The sequence below is a fragment of the Silurus aristotelis genome (assembly GCF_946808225.1).
Source record: "Silurus aristotelis genome assembly, chromosome: 27".
Taxonomy (NCBI): Eukaryota; Metazoa; Chordata; class Actinopteri; order Siluriformes; family Siluridae; genus Silurus; species Silurus aristotelis.
This window is the reverse complement of record NC_139600.1, coordinates 7,440,433-7,458,014: the sequence shown is the minus strand read 5'-3', so window position 1 is coordinate 7,458,014 and position 17,582 is coordinate 7,440,433. Positions and strand designations below refer to the sequence as shown.

Sequence of the window (17,582 nt, the reverse complement as noted above, 5' to 3'; positions counted from 1 at the left end):
CATAATCTAAAAAAAAAAAATCCAGAAATCACAATTATATGATTTTTTAACTATTTATTTGTATGATACAGCTGCAAATAAGTATTTGAACACCTGTCTATCAGCTAGAATTCTGACCCTCAAAGACCTGTTAGTCTGCCTTTAAAATGTCCACCTCCACTACATTTATTATTCTAAATTAGATGCACCTGTTTGAGGTCGTTAGCTGCATAAAGACACCTGTCCACCCCATACAATCAGCAAGAATCCAACAACTAACATGGCCAAGAGCTGTCCAAAGACACTAGAGACAAAATTGTACACCTCCACAAGGCTGGAAAGGGCTACGGGGAAATTGCCAATCAGCTTGGTGAAAAAAGGTCCACTGTTGGAGCAATCATTAGAAAATGGAAGAAGCTAAACATGACTGTCAATCGCCCTCGGACTGGGGCTCCATGCAAGATCTCACCTCGTGGGGTCTCAATGATCCTAAGGAAGGTGAGAAATCAGCCCAGAACTACACGGGAGGAGCTGGTCAATGACCTGAAAAGAGCTGGGACCACCGTTTCCAAGGTTACTGTTGGTAATACACACACGTCATGGTTTGAAATCATGCATGGCACGGAAGGTTCCCCTGCTTAAACCAGCTCATGTCCAGGCACGTCTTAAGTTTGCTAATGACCATTTGGATGATCCAGAGGAGTCATGGGAGAAAGTCATGTGGTCAAAGACCAAAATAGAACTTTTGGGTCATAATTCCACTAAACGTGTTTGGAGGAAGAAGATTGATGAGTACCATCCCAAGAACACCATCCCTACTGTGAAGCATGGGGGTGGTAGCATCATACTTTGGGGGTGTTTTTCTGCACATGGGACAGGGCGACTGCACTGTATTAAGGAGAGGATGACCGGGGCCATGTATTGCGAGATTTTGGGTAACAACCTCCTTACCTCAGTTAGAGCATTGAAGATGGGTCGAGGCTGGGTCTTCCAACATAACAATGACCCGAAGCACACAGCCAGGATAACCAAGGAGTGGCTCTATAAGAAGCATATCAAGGTTCTGGCGTGGCCCAGCCAGTCTCCAGACCTAAACCCAATAGAGAATCTTTGGAGGAAGCTCAAACTCCGTGTTTCTCAGCAACAGGCCAGAAACCTGACTGATCTAGAGAAGATCTGTGTGGAGGAGTGGGCCAAAATCCCTCCTGCAGTGTGTGCAAACCTGGTGAAAAACTACAGGAAACGTTTGACCTCTGTAATTGCAAACAAAGGCTACTGTACCAAATATTAACATTGACTTTCTCAGGTGTTCAAATACTTATTTGCAGCTGTATCATACAAATAAATAGTTAAAAAAATCATACATTGTGATTTCTGGATTATTTTTTTTAGATTATGTTATAGATTATGTTATAGATATTTTAGATAATTATAGATTACCTTGTATTCTTGTATAAGTGCATTTTTGACATATATGTGCCACTGCCATTCAGGGAGTCAGGTGGGATTGGCTACACTTTCTCCCCTGTCAATCACAGAAACACTAGCCAATCATTTCAGTTTTTAAGCTCATGTATGCAGAAGAAGGCTGAAAGCACTTTGTATGTGTGTGTGTATGAGAGATGGTCCACTGGCCACATTTTCAAGATATGTGGTTGACTGGCTTCATATACACTATATAGACAAAAGTATTAGCACACCTGACCTTTCCTGCCGTGTGTGGCTCTTCTCCAAACTGCTACCACAATGCTGGAGGCACACAATTTTACAGGACGTCTGTGGATGGAATATAGTAAAAATTTAGCGTTTACTTTATCTTGGACACCCAAACCTGTTCCAGCATGGCAGTGCCCCTGTGCACAAAGCCAGCTCCATGAAGATCTGGTTCATATGGTTTGGAGATGAATGTCAACCTTTGGGATGAATGTGAACACTGACTGCACCCCCAGGCCTCCTCACCTACATCAGTTTTATTTTGATTTTACTAATGCCCTTGTGTCTAAATGAGCACAAATGTCCACTGTCACTCTCCGAAATCTAGTGGAACATCATCTCAGAAGAGTGGAGGGAACCGTAAAAGCAAAGTGGGCCTGACTGCGACGCTCAAAAAAGCACACGCCATTCTTATGACCAGGTGTCCCGAAACATTTGCCAATATGTTGTACGTCAGAGGAAGATAGTCTTTACTCTACCAAACTTCTTCCTGTTATATTTTGGGGAGACCTGAATGGTGGGTTAGAATTGGCCATGACTTTAGCGTTGCTGAGTGGAGAATTCACAATTCCTACAGATGTGAATTTACTGAAAACTGTTTGTGTAGTTTGTCGTTATTTATAACTCAGTGTCCTTATTGAGGTGAACATTATGGATGTTTCTCTTTCGCTCAGTCCGACGGGTTTGGTCCCGTACCCATCCACTCCCACTACATTCGGTGACCTGAGAGCTGCTAACGGACAGGGACAGCAGAGACGACGCATCACCTCCATTCAGCCTCCGACAGGCTTACAGGAATGGCTCCGTACCTTCCAGGTATGTGTGTACATGACATTTAAGGTGTGTCTGAGTGCTCCACTCTCAGTGCGTTAGCTTAGCTCATTTAACACTTTCATTAACATTGAGAAAAGAATCTGGAGGATCACACGTCTCTTCATTAGCAGGCTGAGCTCATGTTCCTTCATGCAGAAGAAGCACCAGAATCTCCTTCACGGCAGGGCTGCTAATTACCTTCTTACTTACTTACAGCAGCTTCTCCCTCATAAAGCCAAAGCTGAAGGCTAAGATTAAGCAGCTGCCTCGACTAGCTCGGCACAGCGCTGCAGGTCAAACTCTCGGTGTTCGCTTTCACTCGGCGCCCTTTCCCTGTACACAAGAGCCTTAAACCCGTCCTGATTTAGCTGGTTTAGACAGCTCCGTGTAGCATTTACTGTAATTTCGCACTCAAACCTAACATTAGATTGATGAGCATGAAGATCCGTTTACTCAATTCTTTTAGTGTACACTGGCTTAGCGTCAGTAACGTGGCTGGGGGGTTAGTACATGTACAACTGACAGACTCTCACACAGCTACCGAATAGCTACCGATTTTTGCCAATAAAACGAAATATAATTAGACTCTTCGTTTATATCACATGGCATTAGTGTTTTGCGTTGCAAGTGACTACGCAGTGATGGTTGTTTTAGCACCACCATCATTAACACCTCACAGTGGGTGTTCACATCATGTCTAACTATTATTATTCCACTATTAATATCATTTTTTACGGTGTGTCAACGGTTCTTCTACAAAATCTTCAAAGGACGAATAATTAGCAATAATAGATCAGAGAAGCAAAATGAATGAATCACAATGTGTAATGACGATTGGTCACATGATCAAGTTTGTGATTTGTTGATTGCGATTTGCTAATTTATGTGCTGGTCATGTGACTAAACTTTTTTTTTTTTTTGCCAACAATATTAACACCCTTATTTGTCAGGTGTTTTATTTAAAAACTTTGGGGAATCCATAGTGCCATTAAATTTTATATATATATATATATATATATATATATATATATATATATATATATATATATATATATATATATATATATATATTACATTTTATATATATAAATTTTTATTTATTTTTTTTATTTATTTTTTTATTGTAGTGTGGTCACGGAGTAATTCTGCACCCGATTTTTGGTATGACCAAAACCTTGAATCACAATGCAAGCTATTTAATAATAATTATAATAATTAAAAAAAAATATATATATATATTTTTTTTTTGTATATAATTTTTTTTTTATATAGTTTCTAAAGCTATTGATGCAAAACATAATTAGAGAACATGTAAACAAAAAAAAGAAAGGCCAATCACACCTTTGTATTATATATTTAATTGAACACACTTATTACAAGTTTAATGTTTTTTCTTTATAGTAAATGAAAGAATGTAAATTTTAATACAATAGAATTTATCTCTAAAGAATTACTTTCACTCGTAAAATGTGTACAGCTGCCAAAATCTTGATTATGAAGTGCATTGTATCATGTCAGGCTGCGCTGAGCGTCTCGTCTGCAGTCTTTGCGACATCTCTGGGCTCTTTTCCGATGAGTAGAAACTCAGTAACTCGGTTGGGCAGAAATATTTGCAGCTCGCCATTGCGCGTCTCGGATCCGGTGCTTTTAAACCCTCCTTCTATGTGAGTTGTTATAGCGCAGGTTATGCTGAACCATGTTCGGGATTTCTTTTTGTGTAGGATTGCGTGTGTAGTGGCGGTTCTTTGGCTGAATAATTTTTTTTTCCTCCTTCGGTTATATTCGCTTGAGCGCTTCAATTTCAGATGATAACAGTTTGACCTATTTACAGTGGTCTTGCAAATCACATTTTTCTTACTTAAGTTTATTTCTATAGTTTAACAGACTATGCAATTTTTTTTTTTTAGCTTGTTCTCTTAATCACAGTACTCCAAAACCTCGCCCACCCATAGAGCACCTGTTTTCCAAATATTGACCATGTAACTATATCCGTAGTTTGGTTCCTACTGAATTGAGTCCGAGTGTAATGAAAGAATGCAGTGTGAGATTAGGGTCATTAGTGCAGCATGTGTAGCTTGTTGCTAGGCATGCTAAACTGGCTCCTTTAAGCTGCGTTCGATTGTTCGCTTCATTCATATTCATAGCTTTAAAAGAAAAAAGTTGCAAAGGCTAAATAACATCGGGTATTTCCTGCAACTGAAAGCGTTAATTAGCTTTTAACATGTATGTATCTGGCGAAACTCGATACCTCCTCTTCGACGATCCCATCATTCCCCCTTCGCCTTGTGTGCCGCAGGTATCTCCGGAATCGCCGTTTTATCTTCTCTGTCTGGGGCGTCACACCTCATTCTTGTCAAGCCTAAACGCCTCACGCCTGCATGACGCACGACCCAAACATCCGATTTCTGGTCTAACTTCCTCTGGATCAGCCAGATAAAAGCTGGATTCAGTGTTGAATGGATGATTCATGCGTTGCCTATGGCCCATTGTTTCATTCCGCATTCGTGTTAAGTTATTGGTATGGTATGTTAGATTTACGATAGTTCGCCCTGATAAACCTGCCATGTGCATCAGATTGCATTCATGTCAACGTCCGCCTAAAATCTTTGCATTGATAAAGGAAAGGTGTGGGGGAAGGGGCCGGGGGTGCTTACTTAGTGTTGTATAATGGGATGCAGATTGCAGGAATGCTGATATCGAAGAACAGTATGTGCGTTATCGCTTTCACCAAGTGAGAGTGAGTGTGTGTTCTCACTTTATAAACACCAGATTTTTTTACACTTCCATGGGTTTAAAAAAAAATAAAAAAAATTATTCCATACAAAGAAATATTCCTGCAAATAAAACAGTTATGTATTATAAATAGATAAATGTTAGAAAAGATGTTTTGATGGAGGTCAACCAGAAAGATGGTGCTGGTGCTCTCACATACCTTGATATCGCTCATTCTCTCTCACACACACGTACGAACACACACATATAAAGGAGACTGATAAGTTCATATATTTTTCTTTGCATACAAAGTTTATCAGTGTTGTATTCCTGTAATGTGTGTGTGTGTGTGTGTGTAGAGTTGGAGTGGGCCGGAGAAGCTGCTGGCATTGGACGAGTTGATTGACAGCTGTGAGCCGACGCAGGTGAAGCACATGATGCAGGTGATCGAGCCTCAGTTCCAGAGAGACTTCATCTCCCTACTGCCCAAAGAGGTACACACACACACACACACACATATATACACACATATATATACATACACCAATATTTGATATGTAGATTGATTTCTCCTCGCTAAACTGTTTCTCGAGCACATTCTCTCATCACTGCTGCTAGGTGAATATGACACAACACTACGGAGGCGTGTTCCGAAAGTCACATAGAATACAGATTACCATGGCAGAGGTAGAGCTGCGTCTTCTTGGAGACAGAACAGGATCTGGTTTTATTTAATCTTTTTTTCTTTTTCATGCACTACACAGGCCTGTTTGTGAAAGGAGCCATGCGTTAGAAGTCAGAAGGCACCTAATAAAATCGATGATTTGCTGTCTGTCTGAACCAAAGAAATAAATGTAAACAATCTGCACCATATTTAGTTGCACAGCATCATATTTTTTCCATTGCATCATATTGCATTGAATCGCATCGGAAAACCGTATTGCATCAGGAGTCGCTTAATATGTATCTTTAATGTATCGTATTCTTACTACACACACACACACACACACACACTCTCTCTCTCTCTCTCTGTGCTCAGTTCATGGTGTACAGGGTTTGTTTTCTTTCAAGCTTAGCACTCACTCTGTTTTCAGTGTGGTGAAAGTGTTGGCACCCACCTCATTACTGGTGCTCAGCAGTTCCCAGTCTGCACTAGCAAAGCAACAGGGACGTCATTACTAATAAAATAAACGGTGTATACACACACCTTCCCCCTGAACGTTACGGGTATTTTAAACTCGTACATAACAAGTACATTCTCGGTTCACTAATAAAATCTGTCTCTCACACGCTGGGACTATGATAGCTGCTACAACACAACCACTTTTCCCCTCTAACATGATGTAATACATGAGCCATCTGCCTACACACACACACACACACACCCCCTATGGCACACGTCGAATGTGCAAACGAAAAAAAGTTTACACACACACACCCAGCCTTCTTTGTATTCGCCTGTATGTTGAACTAGAAGCTGATGTTTCTTCTTATTTATTTATTTTTATTCCTTGACTCTAGGTCTTTCCTCATTTTCATCACCTGAAACACACGCGCGCACACACACACACACACACACGTGCGCCTGCACACACACACAAGCCAGTTATTCTGCATGTAGTGAAGGGAAGTGCTGGAGGCTAATAAGAGCTTTTACACACCCTGTTATTTCTACCACACGTTGGAGTTACACAACCGTATGGAATCTCTTTTCTCTCTCTCTATCCCTGTTGTTCTCTTTGTCCCACTCTCTCTCTATCTGTATATCTGTCTTCTTCTCTGTCTGCCTCTCTGTATACCTTTCTATTTTTCTCTCTCTATTGCTCTCTCTTTCTTACTTGCTCCCACTTTCTCGTATTCTCTCTCTGTGTATGTAAATTCCTCTCTGTCCCTCTCTGTCTCTCTCTCTATCACGATCTCTGTTGCTCTTTCTTTCTCACTCACTCACTCTCTGTATTTCGGTCTATTCTTCTCTCTCTCTGTATATCTGTTTATTGTTCTGTCTGTCTCTCTTTCGCTCTCGCTCTCTCCCTGACTGAGTCTCTCTCTGTATATCTTTTTTTTTTCTCTCTATTGCTCTTTCTTTCTTGCTCTATCATTCTCTCTCTCGGTGCATCTGTTTATTATTTTCTCGCTCTCGCTCTCTCTCTCTCTCTCTTTATCACCATCTTTTTTTCCTCTCTCTGTAGATCTGTCTATTTTCTTCTCTCTATTGCTCTTTCTTTCTTGCTCTCTCATTCTCTCTCTTTGTGCATCTATCTATTCTTCTCTCTCACTCTCTCTCTCTCTCTCTCTCTCTCTCTCTTTCTTTCTCTCTCCCCTCCCTCTATTGCATGAACTAATAGTAAAGTGTAAACTTGTGCTAAAGCATTAAGCAGGTTATGTATTTATGGTAAATAGGTAATAAAGACAGACAGATACATGTAGGTTCATAGCAACTGCATATACATTACACACATATTTCCCCATTCCTTACTGCTTTATTACATAATTACTGTGCATGTGGGATGAGCTTTGGAGTCTTCATTATCTTTTCCTAGAGTGTGAAAGGTAATTGACAGTTTTCTCTCTCTGTAGTTGGCTCTGTATGTCCTGTCCTTCTTGGAGCCGAAGGATTTGCTCCAGGCTGCTCAGACGTGTCGATACTGGCGAATCCTCGCGGAGGACAACCTGCTCTGGCGAGAAAAATGCAAAGAAGAAGGTAAATCAAAATCAACGAGAGGCCGGAGGAAAGGCCAGGAAAAAAAAACGAAGCAGAGGTTAAACCTTCTGCTTGGGTCCAGACATGAAATCCAGGAATGTGTTTGGGGAAGATTGTCATTAGAAAAGTGTAGGAGCGTATAATAAGCTTTAAAACATCAATCAAGAGTAAAGAAAATGTTCAGTAACATACCTGAATAACGTAATGAATAACAGCTATACATACACACAATATAGACAAAAGTATTGGAACACCTGACTTTTCCACCCATATGTGGGTTTTGCCCATAGGATGCTTTGGGTTAGTGTTAGTGTAGTATTACTTTTGCATTCACTTGAACTAGGAGACCTAAACCTGTTCCAGCATGACAGCACCCCTGTGCACAAAACCAGCTTCGTGAAGCTCTGCTTTATTTGAGTTGGATTAGAAGATCTTTTGTTCGAGACCTTTGACCTCAACCCTATTGAACATGATAAATGTGAACGCCGACTGCATCAGTACCTGACTTTACTAACACAATTATAGCTGAATGTGCGCAAATCTCAAAAAGCACCATCACCAGCTTTCCAGAAGAAATAGAGGTGCAATAAATGTGAAATGGGACGTTAAAAAAAAACAGAACAATCATATGCTCAGGTGTCCAGAACTTTTGTCCATATAGTGTATGACTAAGGAACGAAAATAGAGGGTACATATTGGATTTTGTTTCTGTATAATGGGATAGTTGTGTAAATTACGTGTTGTTGTGTGTGGGTCAGGTATCGACGAGCCGTTACACATCAAAAGGAGGAAGGTGGTGAAGCCAGGATTCAGTCACAGCCCGTGGAAGAGCGCCTACATCAGACAACACCGCATTGACACCAACTGGAGGAGAGGAGAGATCAAATCACCCAAGGTTCTCTCTCTCTCACACACACACACACACACACATACACACACACCTACCTCTATAACTCACACCTGCCCCCCCTCTCTTCATTTCTGTCTTGCTGTCTCATTTGCTTGGTCCATCTGGTCTGTGTGAGAGAGAGGGAGGGAGGAGGGGCGTAACGTGACTGCAATTTCCTTCTGATGTTAGAAGATGCTGTGTCATTCGCTGCCTCAGCAGATCCAACACACACGCACACTGCAGCATCACACACTCCTGCTTTAATCGTTAATCTGTACGACCCTGTAGTGCCATTTTTTCCTTTTTCTCATAATTACTGTGCCTAATATGTATAAGGATATTATATTATTAATTAAAGTGGCAATTATAACCATAAGAAATAAATCTAACAGAGCAGGAGCTGTAACGGATGCTAATTAATTGTAATAAAAAAAAAATTTAAATGGCGAGGCTTAAAAGCTAAACTCCATATTAATGATGAAATAAGTTTTTTGTTATTTGTGCAAGCTGTGTTTATTCATGATCTCTCTCTCTCTCTCTCTCTCTCTCTCTCTCTCTCTCTGTGTGTTCATTGAGCAGGTGTTGAAAGGACATGATGATCACGTCATCACGTGTCTACAGTTTTGTGGGAATCGTATCGTTAGCGGTTCAGACGATAACACACTCAAAGTGTGGTCTGCTGTCACGGGAAAGGTGAGTTCTTTCTTTTTTTTTTTTTTTTTTTTATATTTGTACCTTCCACTTTCACGCTTTAATCATCCATTTAATTAATGCAGTTCAGTTCCTGCAGTTTGCTCATCTGCTCACCCCCTTTTTATATCCCTCCATCTCCTTATAGTTTATTGATTTTGCCAGAACTGATTACAATCACTAACACACACTCATTATAACTACACACTCATTACAATCCCTAACACACACTCATTACAATAACTCACACACTCATTACAATCCCTAACACACTCATTACAATAACTCACACACTCATTATAACTACACACTCATTACAATCCCTAACACACACTCAATATAACTACACACTCATTACAATCACTAACACACACACATTATAACTACACACTCCTTTTATTCCTATAATACACTGTGTCATTTTCTGTTTTCGCCTGGGCCGTGAGCGACTCGGTTACGAGCTGATTGTGAACTCATCCATAAAAAACCCTGACATTGTCATTAATTATTCACAATGAACACAGTGAGAGTGTGTTCAGTGCTCAGGGCTGGACACACCATTACCTGTATGTGTGTGTGATTTATTTGGGTGCATGCACCTCTTTCCTTGTTTATAGCCTCCCCCATCACTCACTTTTTACACTGCTTTATTTCTTTCATATCTCTCTCTCTCTCTCTCTCTCTCTCTCTCTCTCTCTCTCTCTCTCTCTCTCATTCTCATTTTTGTGTTGTATTAAACACAAATATGTGTCTATGGGACATTTTCCTGTATTTGAAGTAGTAGACATCTGCTCTTTTTTTTTTTTTAATGCTGTGTGTGCTCACCGAAACATGCTCTCACATCGTACACCAGTGTTTCCCATCTAATAGCTTTTGCGATTAATCTCGGATCAAATAATCTCGGATCAGGATCAATCACTTCTCGGCCAGTTTCCCTGTCTGAGCTCTATTGTATGGAAAGTGTGTTTGAGTTTGTACGAATTCGTGCTTTCCTCAGTGCTCCTCCCTATTCGACTATTCGTTATACTTACTGTTGTCCTTCAGCTCCATAAGGTCTCTCTGGCGCTCGCTCTCTTTTGCTATCTCTGGCTGAAGAATGTCAGGGACAGAGCGAATAGTTGAAATTCCTTTTGTGCACAGAGCTCATTAAATACACTCCAAGCTGGACCTATATTATTTCACAGGTGCTTCGACCTAACAGCGGCACCATATCGATACAAAACCGCAGTGCTATAAGCAAATAATCAGTAATACGATTTAAAGCATGTCCAGGTTTCCTAATTCGATCCTTGACTTTCGGCTCCAAGCTCAAATAATGACGTGTAACCAAATTAGCCAGCGGTTAACCAGTGGAAAATCCATTTAAAGCCCCTGCGGTGTGTTGACGCGTCCCGACACATGGCGCCGATCTCATCATAACCCTGTAGAACCGGATCAAAAGCTGGGTAATGTCGTCGTTAAACAAGGGGTGGTGGTTAACGGACGCGAGCAAACAACGCAACTTGATGCAGGACGCCTTCGAAATCATTTCTTGTACACTAATAAAGAAATGCTCCTTTTACATACGTTAATTGAAAACAATTAAATCAAATGGCAAATCAAGGCAGGTCAGCAGGAAAAGACGTGTGTGCATAGCGTGTGTCCTGACCACAGGATCCTGCGATGGGCGGAAGATTGCGGCGTGCTGCAGTCTGCATGTAAAGAACTTGGTGATCAGCCAAAGGTGCAGTGTGACTCAGAGAGCAGGAGAGAGGTGCACAGAGCGAAGAGGAATAAAATATACAGAGAGCGAGAGGGAGTTGGGTGTATTTGTGTGTGCGTCAGAGATGTAAATGGACAGAAAAAAAAAGACGGCAATAAGAGTAAGAGTGAAACCGATACAGAAAGAGCAAAGGAGAGACTGATAGGACAAAAAACAGACAGCAGCTTGTAAACTACATTTATCTGGTCTTATTTTGTGTGTGTGTGTGTGTGTGTGTGTGTGTGTGTGTGTGTGTGTGTGTGTGTGTGTGTGTGTGTGTGTGTGTGTGTGTGTGTGTGTGTGTGTGTGTGTGTGTGTGTGTGTGAGAGAGAGAGAGAGAGCACATGCTTTTGGAGTCAAATCATAGTGCCAAACATGACTGCAAATTTCACACTTTCATAGTTGTGCGTGTGTGTCAGTCCATGATACACCCTGACACAAGGGTGCCAATACTTTTGTCTCTAGTAGGAAATGCAATGCGTCAGTCATGCTTCAGCTCAAAGGGGACATAAGGAGGAGAAAAAGCACTTCAAATGGATTTACTGCTAATATTCAGTGGATTCATCAGGAACCCGTCGAGAGGGCGTGGCTTTCCTGAGTCAGGCTGCGCTTTCCTTCATTTGCATATTTCTTTTAATCATTTTTTGACTTATTTTTTTATTTCTAATTTGATCGACGCGCAGCGATATCTGCAAAAGTCATTAAGTATGCATTTGATCCAAGTGCGTTCACTTGGTTTATAAGCACAATGAAGAGATTTTCTGTCATCATTTATGTGCCACAATGGGCCACTGCATGCATAATTAATTAGGTGCTTATTAATATTCGTGAGTTTGTCTGCAATAGGTGCAGTGATGCATAAGGATACTGAAGGAAGTCAAAACTGTGATTGTTCTGTCCGTCTTTGATTGTCCTTTTGTCAGCCTTCCTGTATGATCTGTCTGTCTGTCTGCCTGTGTTCTTGTCTGCCCTAATGTCTGATTGTCTTCCTAAATGTCTGTCTCTCTGTGTTCTTGTATGTATATCTGTCTGTGTGCCTTCATGTCTAATTGTTTGCTTTCATGTGTCTCTGCCTTCTTACTGTGCTTTCTGTCTGTCTGTGTTCTTGTCTGTCTGCCTTCCTTTCTGTCTGCCTTCATGTCTGTCTGATCGTCTGCCTTCATGTCTGTCTGTCTACCTTCCTTTCTGTCTCTCTCCCTTTCTCAGTCTCTTGCCGTGGCCCAGACCCCCGCTTTATTTACAGCACATGGTTAGCCTTTAACGCTAATTGGGTTTTCTTAGTTAATTAGCTGCTGCTTTGTTTAGTGAGCCTGCAGTTCAGTGACAGATTTTAATAACAAGAACGAAACAGCCATTTCGATCGCTTCTGAGGTTAAACTGCAGGGACAGGCGTCCCTGCAGATTAATAACACGTCCGAGTTGATCATAACCAAGAAAACGCAATTAGTTTTCACGTTCTTATTATTTAAATTTTTTGTTTGTTTGTTTTTATCATCCTCCATTCAAAGGTTCTGTTCAGGGTCATAAAGCAGAGGAGGATGATGAGGCCTCATCCTCACTCCCTCTCACTTACCCTATCTCTCTCTCTCTCTATCTCATCTTGCAGTTTGTGACTCGGGGGAAATGAAATAGAATTTATTGGTTTTAATTAAATCTGGAGTGAGCGCCGCTCTCCGGGCTCGGTGTGAGAGATTTCTGTTATTGCTGCAATCGATATCCAGTCCGTCAAATCTGACGACGAAGCGCGTGTTTCCTCGTCACTTACTCACGGCTGCGTTTAGGTTAGAGAGACTCGCCGCCTCGGTCGGCCCTCAGATCGCCAGCATGACACATTTTTAGGGGGGAAAAGCCAAAATAGTGTTTTATAGATGATGAGTTTAAAGACACATAAGGGAGGTTCATGTGAAGTTTCCTTTTTTCTCTTTTGCTACGTCATTTTTGCATAAAAATTTACCTTGATTTCTATAGAACATAATTATTTAGAATCACGTGTAAAGACCCTGATGATGAGATTTATGCGCTTTAGTGGCATCCTTTTCACCCCATAGACGTTCAGAGTTTGTATCGTATTCTTTTGGCTCCAGAACGGACATTTCTTCCTTAGAAACCACGCCAAAAATGTTCCGATAATTCCAGGGCAGAACGTTAGCTTGGAAAAATTGTGCACTTTAGAGCCTTGATCCTGTTTGTTATTGTGAGATTTTGATTACTGAACTCTGTGTGGTTAAACGAATTGTACAAATTTATAAATATTTTCGTATTTTCTCTTTGTTCCTGTGCCCTCGTGAATCAATAAAAAAAGCCATTTTCTCTCTTTTTTTTTTTTTTTTTCCCCGCTTTTATTATTAAATCGAAAAAGGAATGAAGGCGTTGTAATTCACATTCTGTTTTTCAATCAAAAATCGAAGGAAAGCAATGTACACGGATCATAAACTTATAATAATTCTATCTGCAGCTGTCTAAACTGGGTTTAATTGAAATTTTTGTTGTATAAATGTTGCCTGTAAATGTGTTTTAAAACGAGCGAGTCCTATCCGTTTAGCCCGGGGCTCCATGTTAGTAACGTGCACTGTTGTAGCGAGATCTTTAATGAGATACGGCTGCATGATGAGCGAGGACGTGTGTGTGCCTGTTTGTCTCAGTGTTTTCATCCTTACAATATCAATAACTAACTTTTTCTTTTTCTAAATGCTGAAGGAGAAACGATCCCACACAATCACGATGCCGTGTCTGCGTTCCACCCAATGATCTAAATGTGTGCGTTTGCAGTGTTTGCGGACGTTAGTGGGACACACGGGCGGCGTTTGGTCCTCTCAAATGCGAGACAACATCATCATCAGCGGCTCGACGGACCGAACTCTGAAAGTGTGGAACGCCGAGACGGGAGAATGTATTCACACACTGTACGGACACACGTCCACCGTGCGCTGCATGCACCTCCACGAAAAGAGGTGCGCACTCGCACACACTTTGGCATTTCGCTTCCGCGGACTTCCTGATCCCGTGCCGCAGTCAGATTTAACAGGGATTAAAGGAGTATTTTATTCGCACGATTTTAAACTCTTAAGCTTTTTTTTATTCGTTAGCAAAACATGATCCTCGAAGATTTAGTGATGAGATGAAGACTCACACACACACACACATACACACACACACACACACACTTAACACAATACACATCCCATTCAACTGCTCCATTGTCAAAACCACTTGGGGTTTAAGCTTTAGCCAGTAAATTAATCCACTGAATTGGACACCAGACTTTTCCAGCCACTTGTGTTTTCTCCTCAAAATGATACCACAATGTTGGAGGCACACAGTTATATATAATAGCCAACAATGCCCCTCCTATGTATAAAGATACGCATTACATGGGTTAGAGTGAGTTTGAGTGGCCTGCTATAGAGCTCTAAACCTCATCTATTAAACCTACTGAGCACCTTTGGGATGAATTGGACCCCAGGCCTCCTCATCCCACATCAGTACCTGACTTTATTAACACCCTTGTAGCTGAATGAGCACAAACCTTCACAAGCACACACCAAAATCTTGTAAAACATCTTCCCAGAAGCCTGACTCTGTCTTTCCCTTATCTCTCTCTTTTTCTCACAGGGTTGTGAGTGGTTCTCGGGACGCAACCCTGCGTGTGTGGGACATTGACTCTGGTCAGTGTTTGCACGTGCTGATGGGTCACGTAGCGGCGGTGCGCTGTGTGCAGTACGACGGCCGCCGTGTCGTCAGTGGGGCCTACGACTTCATGGTAAAAGTGTGGGACCCTGAGACCGAGACGTGCTTACACACACTGCAGGGACACACCAACCGAGTCTACTCACTACAGGTAACACACACACACACTCTCACACACACACAAATACTGAGAAGCCCCAAATCCCATAGGTCCCATAAGTTGTGTATTGGGAGGAAAGAAAATAAATAAAACTTGACTGACATTTCCTGAGGAAATAATAAGTGGTGTTTAACAAGTGCAAAACTCATCAGTGGCATCTGTGTGAGGTTTCAGACGTAATTCTCCTCGACGAGAATGGCTTCCACTTTGCCAGCATATTTCCGGCGGTATAGCGATAAGAATTTTTTTGCGTTTTATGTACTGCTTCAAGAATTGACGATTCCGCACATCGAGAAAGTGATTAAATGAATGAAGGCGGGAAAGAAATAATTAATTTCGGAATAAATACATTTCATAAGTAAATATTAAATGTTAAAGTACGCTAAAATAATGTAAGCTATTTCATTGAATTTTTCCATTTATTTAATTGTACTTAATACATGTCATTTGTGTAAATTTAATTAATACTTAATTTAATAAATATATTAGTGTATTGCGTTAATTTTATGAATTACATTTTTTTTTTTATTAAATATTATAAAAAAGATTATTTTATATATTATTTGACCAAGCAGGCATTTTATTAGATCTTATTTATTTATTTATTTATTTATTTATTTTGTAAAAAAAAAAAATAATAATTTGTTTAAAAATAAACTAATTATTGTTCACAATTGTTAATTACAAAAACTGTTAATAATAAAAAAAGACAGGCAATTTTAAATTTTTTGCACTTAACTGTCCCGAAATCGAGCCGAACCGTGAATTGAAAACCACATTACAAACCGAACCGTACCCTGTATACAAAACAATGAAAAGCCTGAAGCAGATATAGAGGATATAGTTGTAACATTTAATCGTCATATAAAAACGATTTATTCCTGGATTTTCTTCTGAAAAGCAGCCGTGAGTCATTGGAAATGAGTACTTAGAAGTAAATGTGTGCGTAAGGTTTGTTTCTTAATGTCATAATTAATTGCATCAGCTAAAACCTGATCTACACTAATTACTGATATAAGCCTGTGATCTGATCAAGGGGATTTAAGGAGGAAGAAAAAGGATCTGTAGGCGTGCAACTTATTCGAGATGCAGATTTTCCTCTTTATTATAAAGATTTTTCTTCCGTTAATCAGAACACACCGAGTTAACATCTGTAACGATTTCATCTATCGGCCGTTTCTTTCCTCCACAGTTTGACGGCGTCCACGTGGTCAGCGGTTCTTTAGACACATCCATCCGCGTGTGGGATGTTGAGACGGGGAACTGCATACACACGCTCACGGGTCATCAGTCTCTCACCAGCGGCATGGAGCTCAAAGACAACATCCTAGTGTCGGGGAACGCCGATTCCACCGTCAAAATCTGGGACATAAAGACAGGACAGTGTCTCCAAACGCTGCAAGGTGACCACTCCTATAGTTTTTTTTTATTTATTTTTATAAATTTTCTCGAAACTTTTTGCCCCTTTGCAACCCTAATGAAACTTCATCTGGGGAATTTTGGAAATATTCCAAGTTGGAAACTTACTAGGAATTTAAGGGAATTTCTAGGAATTAATTAAAAATGTATATAAACTATACCATATACAAACATAAATATAAACATTTAAATATATGTGAGATTTGTCATTTGTGTAAATACTCGCCAAGGTGGAAATGTTTCGACATTATTCCGTGTGCAGGATTCATGTAATGTTGTTTAATGTGATGGAGGAATGAACAGTGTATGTAGGGGGCGTGGCCTCAGTGGCCCTGCAGTAATTGTGCTTTGTGCATGTAATTGAGGGTAAAAAAAACTATCAGAAATTGCGGTAAATCTGGTCGTTTTAACCAAAACTTATCCTGCAAGATTTTTTTCCACAACTACAATTACGTTCCCTGCTATTGGCTAAACTGCAACTTTGTAAATTCCCGTTAATTCCAATAGAAATTTTGCGTTCTTGAAAATACCCGTGATTTTGCAACCCTAATTCCGTCCCCTCGATTGTTTTAACATGCATACACATGGGCCACATCCCAAATAACTTATTTTTATATTAAATCGTGTGTCACAGTTGCTGGTGATGTGTTTAGTGCAGGATTTGAAGCAGAGAGAGAGAGAGAGAGAGAGAGAGAGAGAGAGAGAGAGAGAGAGAGAGAGAGAGAGAGAGAGAGAGAGAGAGAGAGAGAGAGAGAGAGAGAGAGAGAGAGAGAGAGAGAGAGAGAGAGAGAGAGAGAGAGAGAGAGAGAGAGAGAGAGAGAGAGAGAGAGAGAGAGAGAGAGAGAGAGAGAGAGAGAGAGAGAGAGAGAGAGAGAGAGAGAGAGAGAGAGAGAGAGAGAATAAATCCTAATGAACACAGTGACAGATTGAGAAATACGGTTGTTTTTGTTCCCTTTGTAGGTCACATGATCAGGTCAGCAAACGTTAATTAAGACTCGGTGACAAATGACTGATGAGTGAGGAGACAGAGACGCCGTGTCCTGTATTACTGTTATGATGACTCATCCCCCGTTTCTTT

The 17,582-nt window shown here is 40.6% G+C and overlaps 2 protein-coding genes across 4 annotated transcripts in view; both read left to right on the top strand.

The window, feature by feature from the left end:
- The window catches only part of LOC310721180 (craniofacial development protein 2-like), a 437,392-nt gene that overhangs the window by 255,001 nt on the left and 164,809 nt on the right, over positions 1-17,582 (top strand). The window lies entirely within an intron of this gene.
- Positions 1-17,582, top strand: part of fbxw7 (F-box and WD repeat domain containing 7) — a 145,779-nt gene that overhangs the window by 125,172 nt on the left and 3,025 nt on the right. For both annotated transcript variants that reach the window (XM_083532538.1, XM_083532539.1), the window contains 8 exons: positions 2,367-2,508; positions 5,577-5,711; positions 7,795-7,918; positions 8,677-8,813; positions 9,387-9,500; positions 14,008-14,189; positions 14,851-15,076; positions 16,278-16,488. In XM_083532538.1, the coding sequence (XP_083388664.1) occupies positions 2,367-2,508; positions 5,577-5,711; positions 7,795-7,918; positions 8,677-8,813; positions 9,387-9,500; positions 14,008-14,189; positions 14,851-15,076; positions 16,278-16,488 (1,271 nt within the window). The remainder of the gene's footprint in view (positions 1-2,366; positions 2,509-5,576; positions 5,712-7,794; positions 7,919-8,676; positions 8,814-9,386; positions 9,501-14,007; positions 14,190-14,850; positions 15,077-16,277; positions 16,489-17,582) is intronic.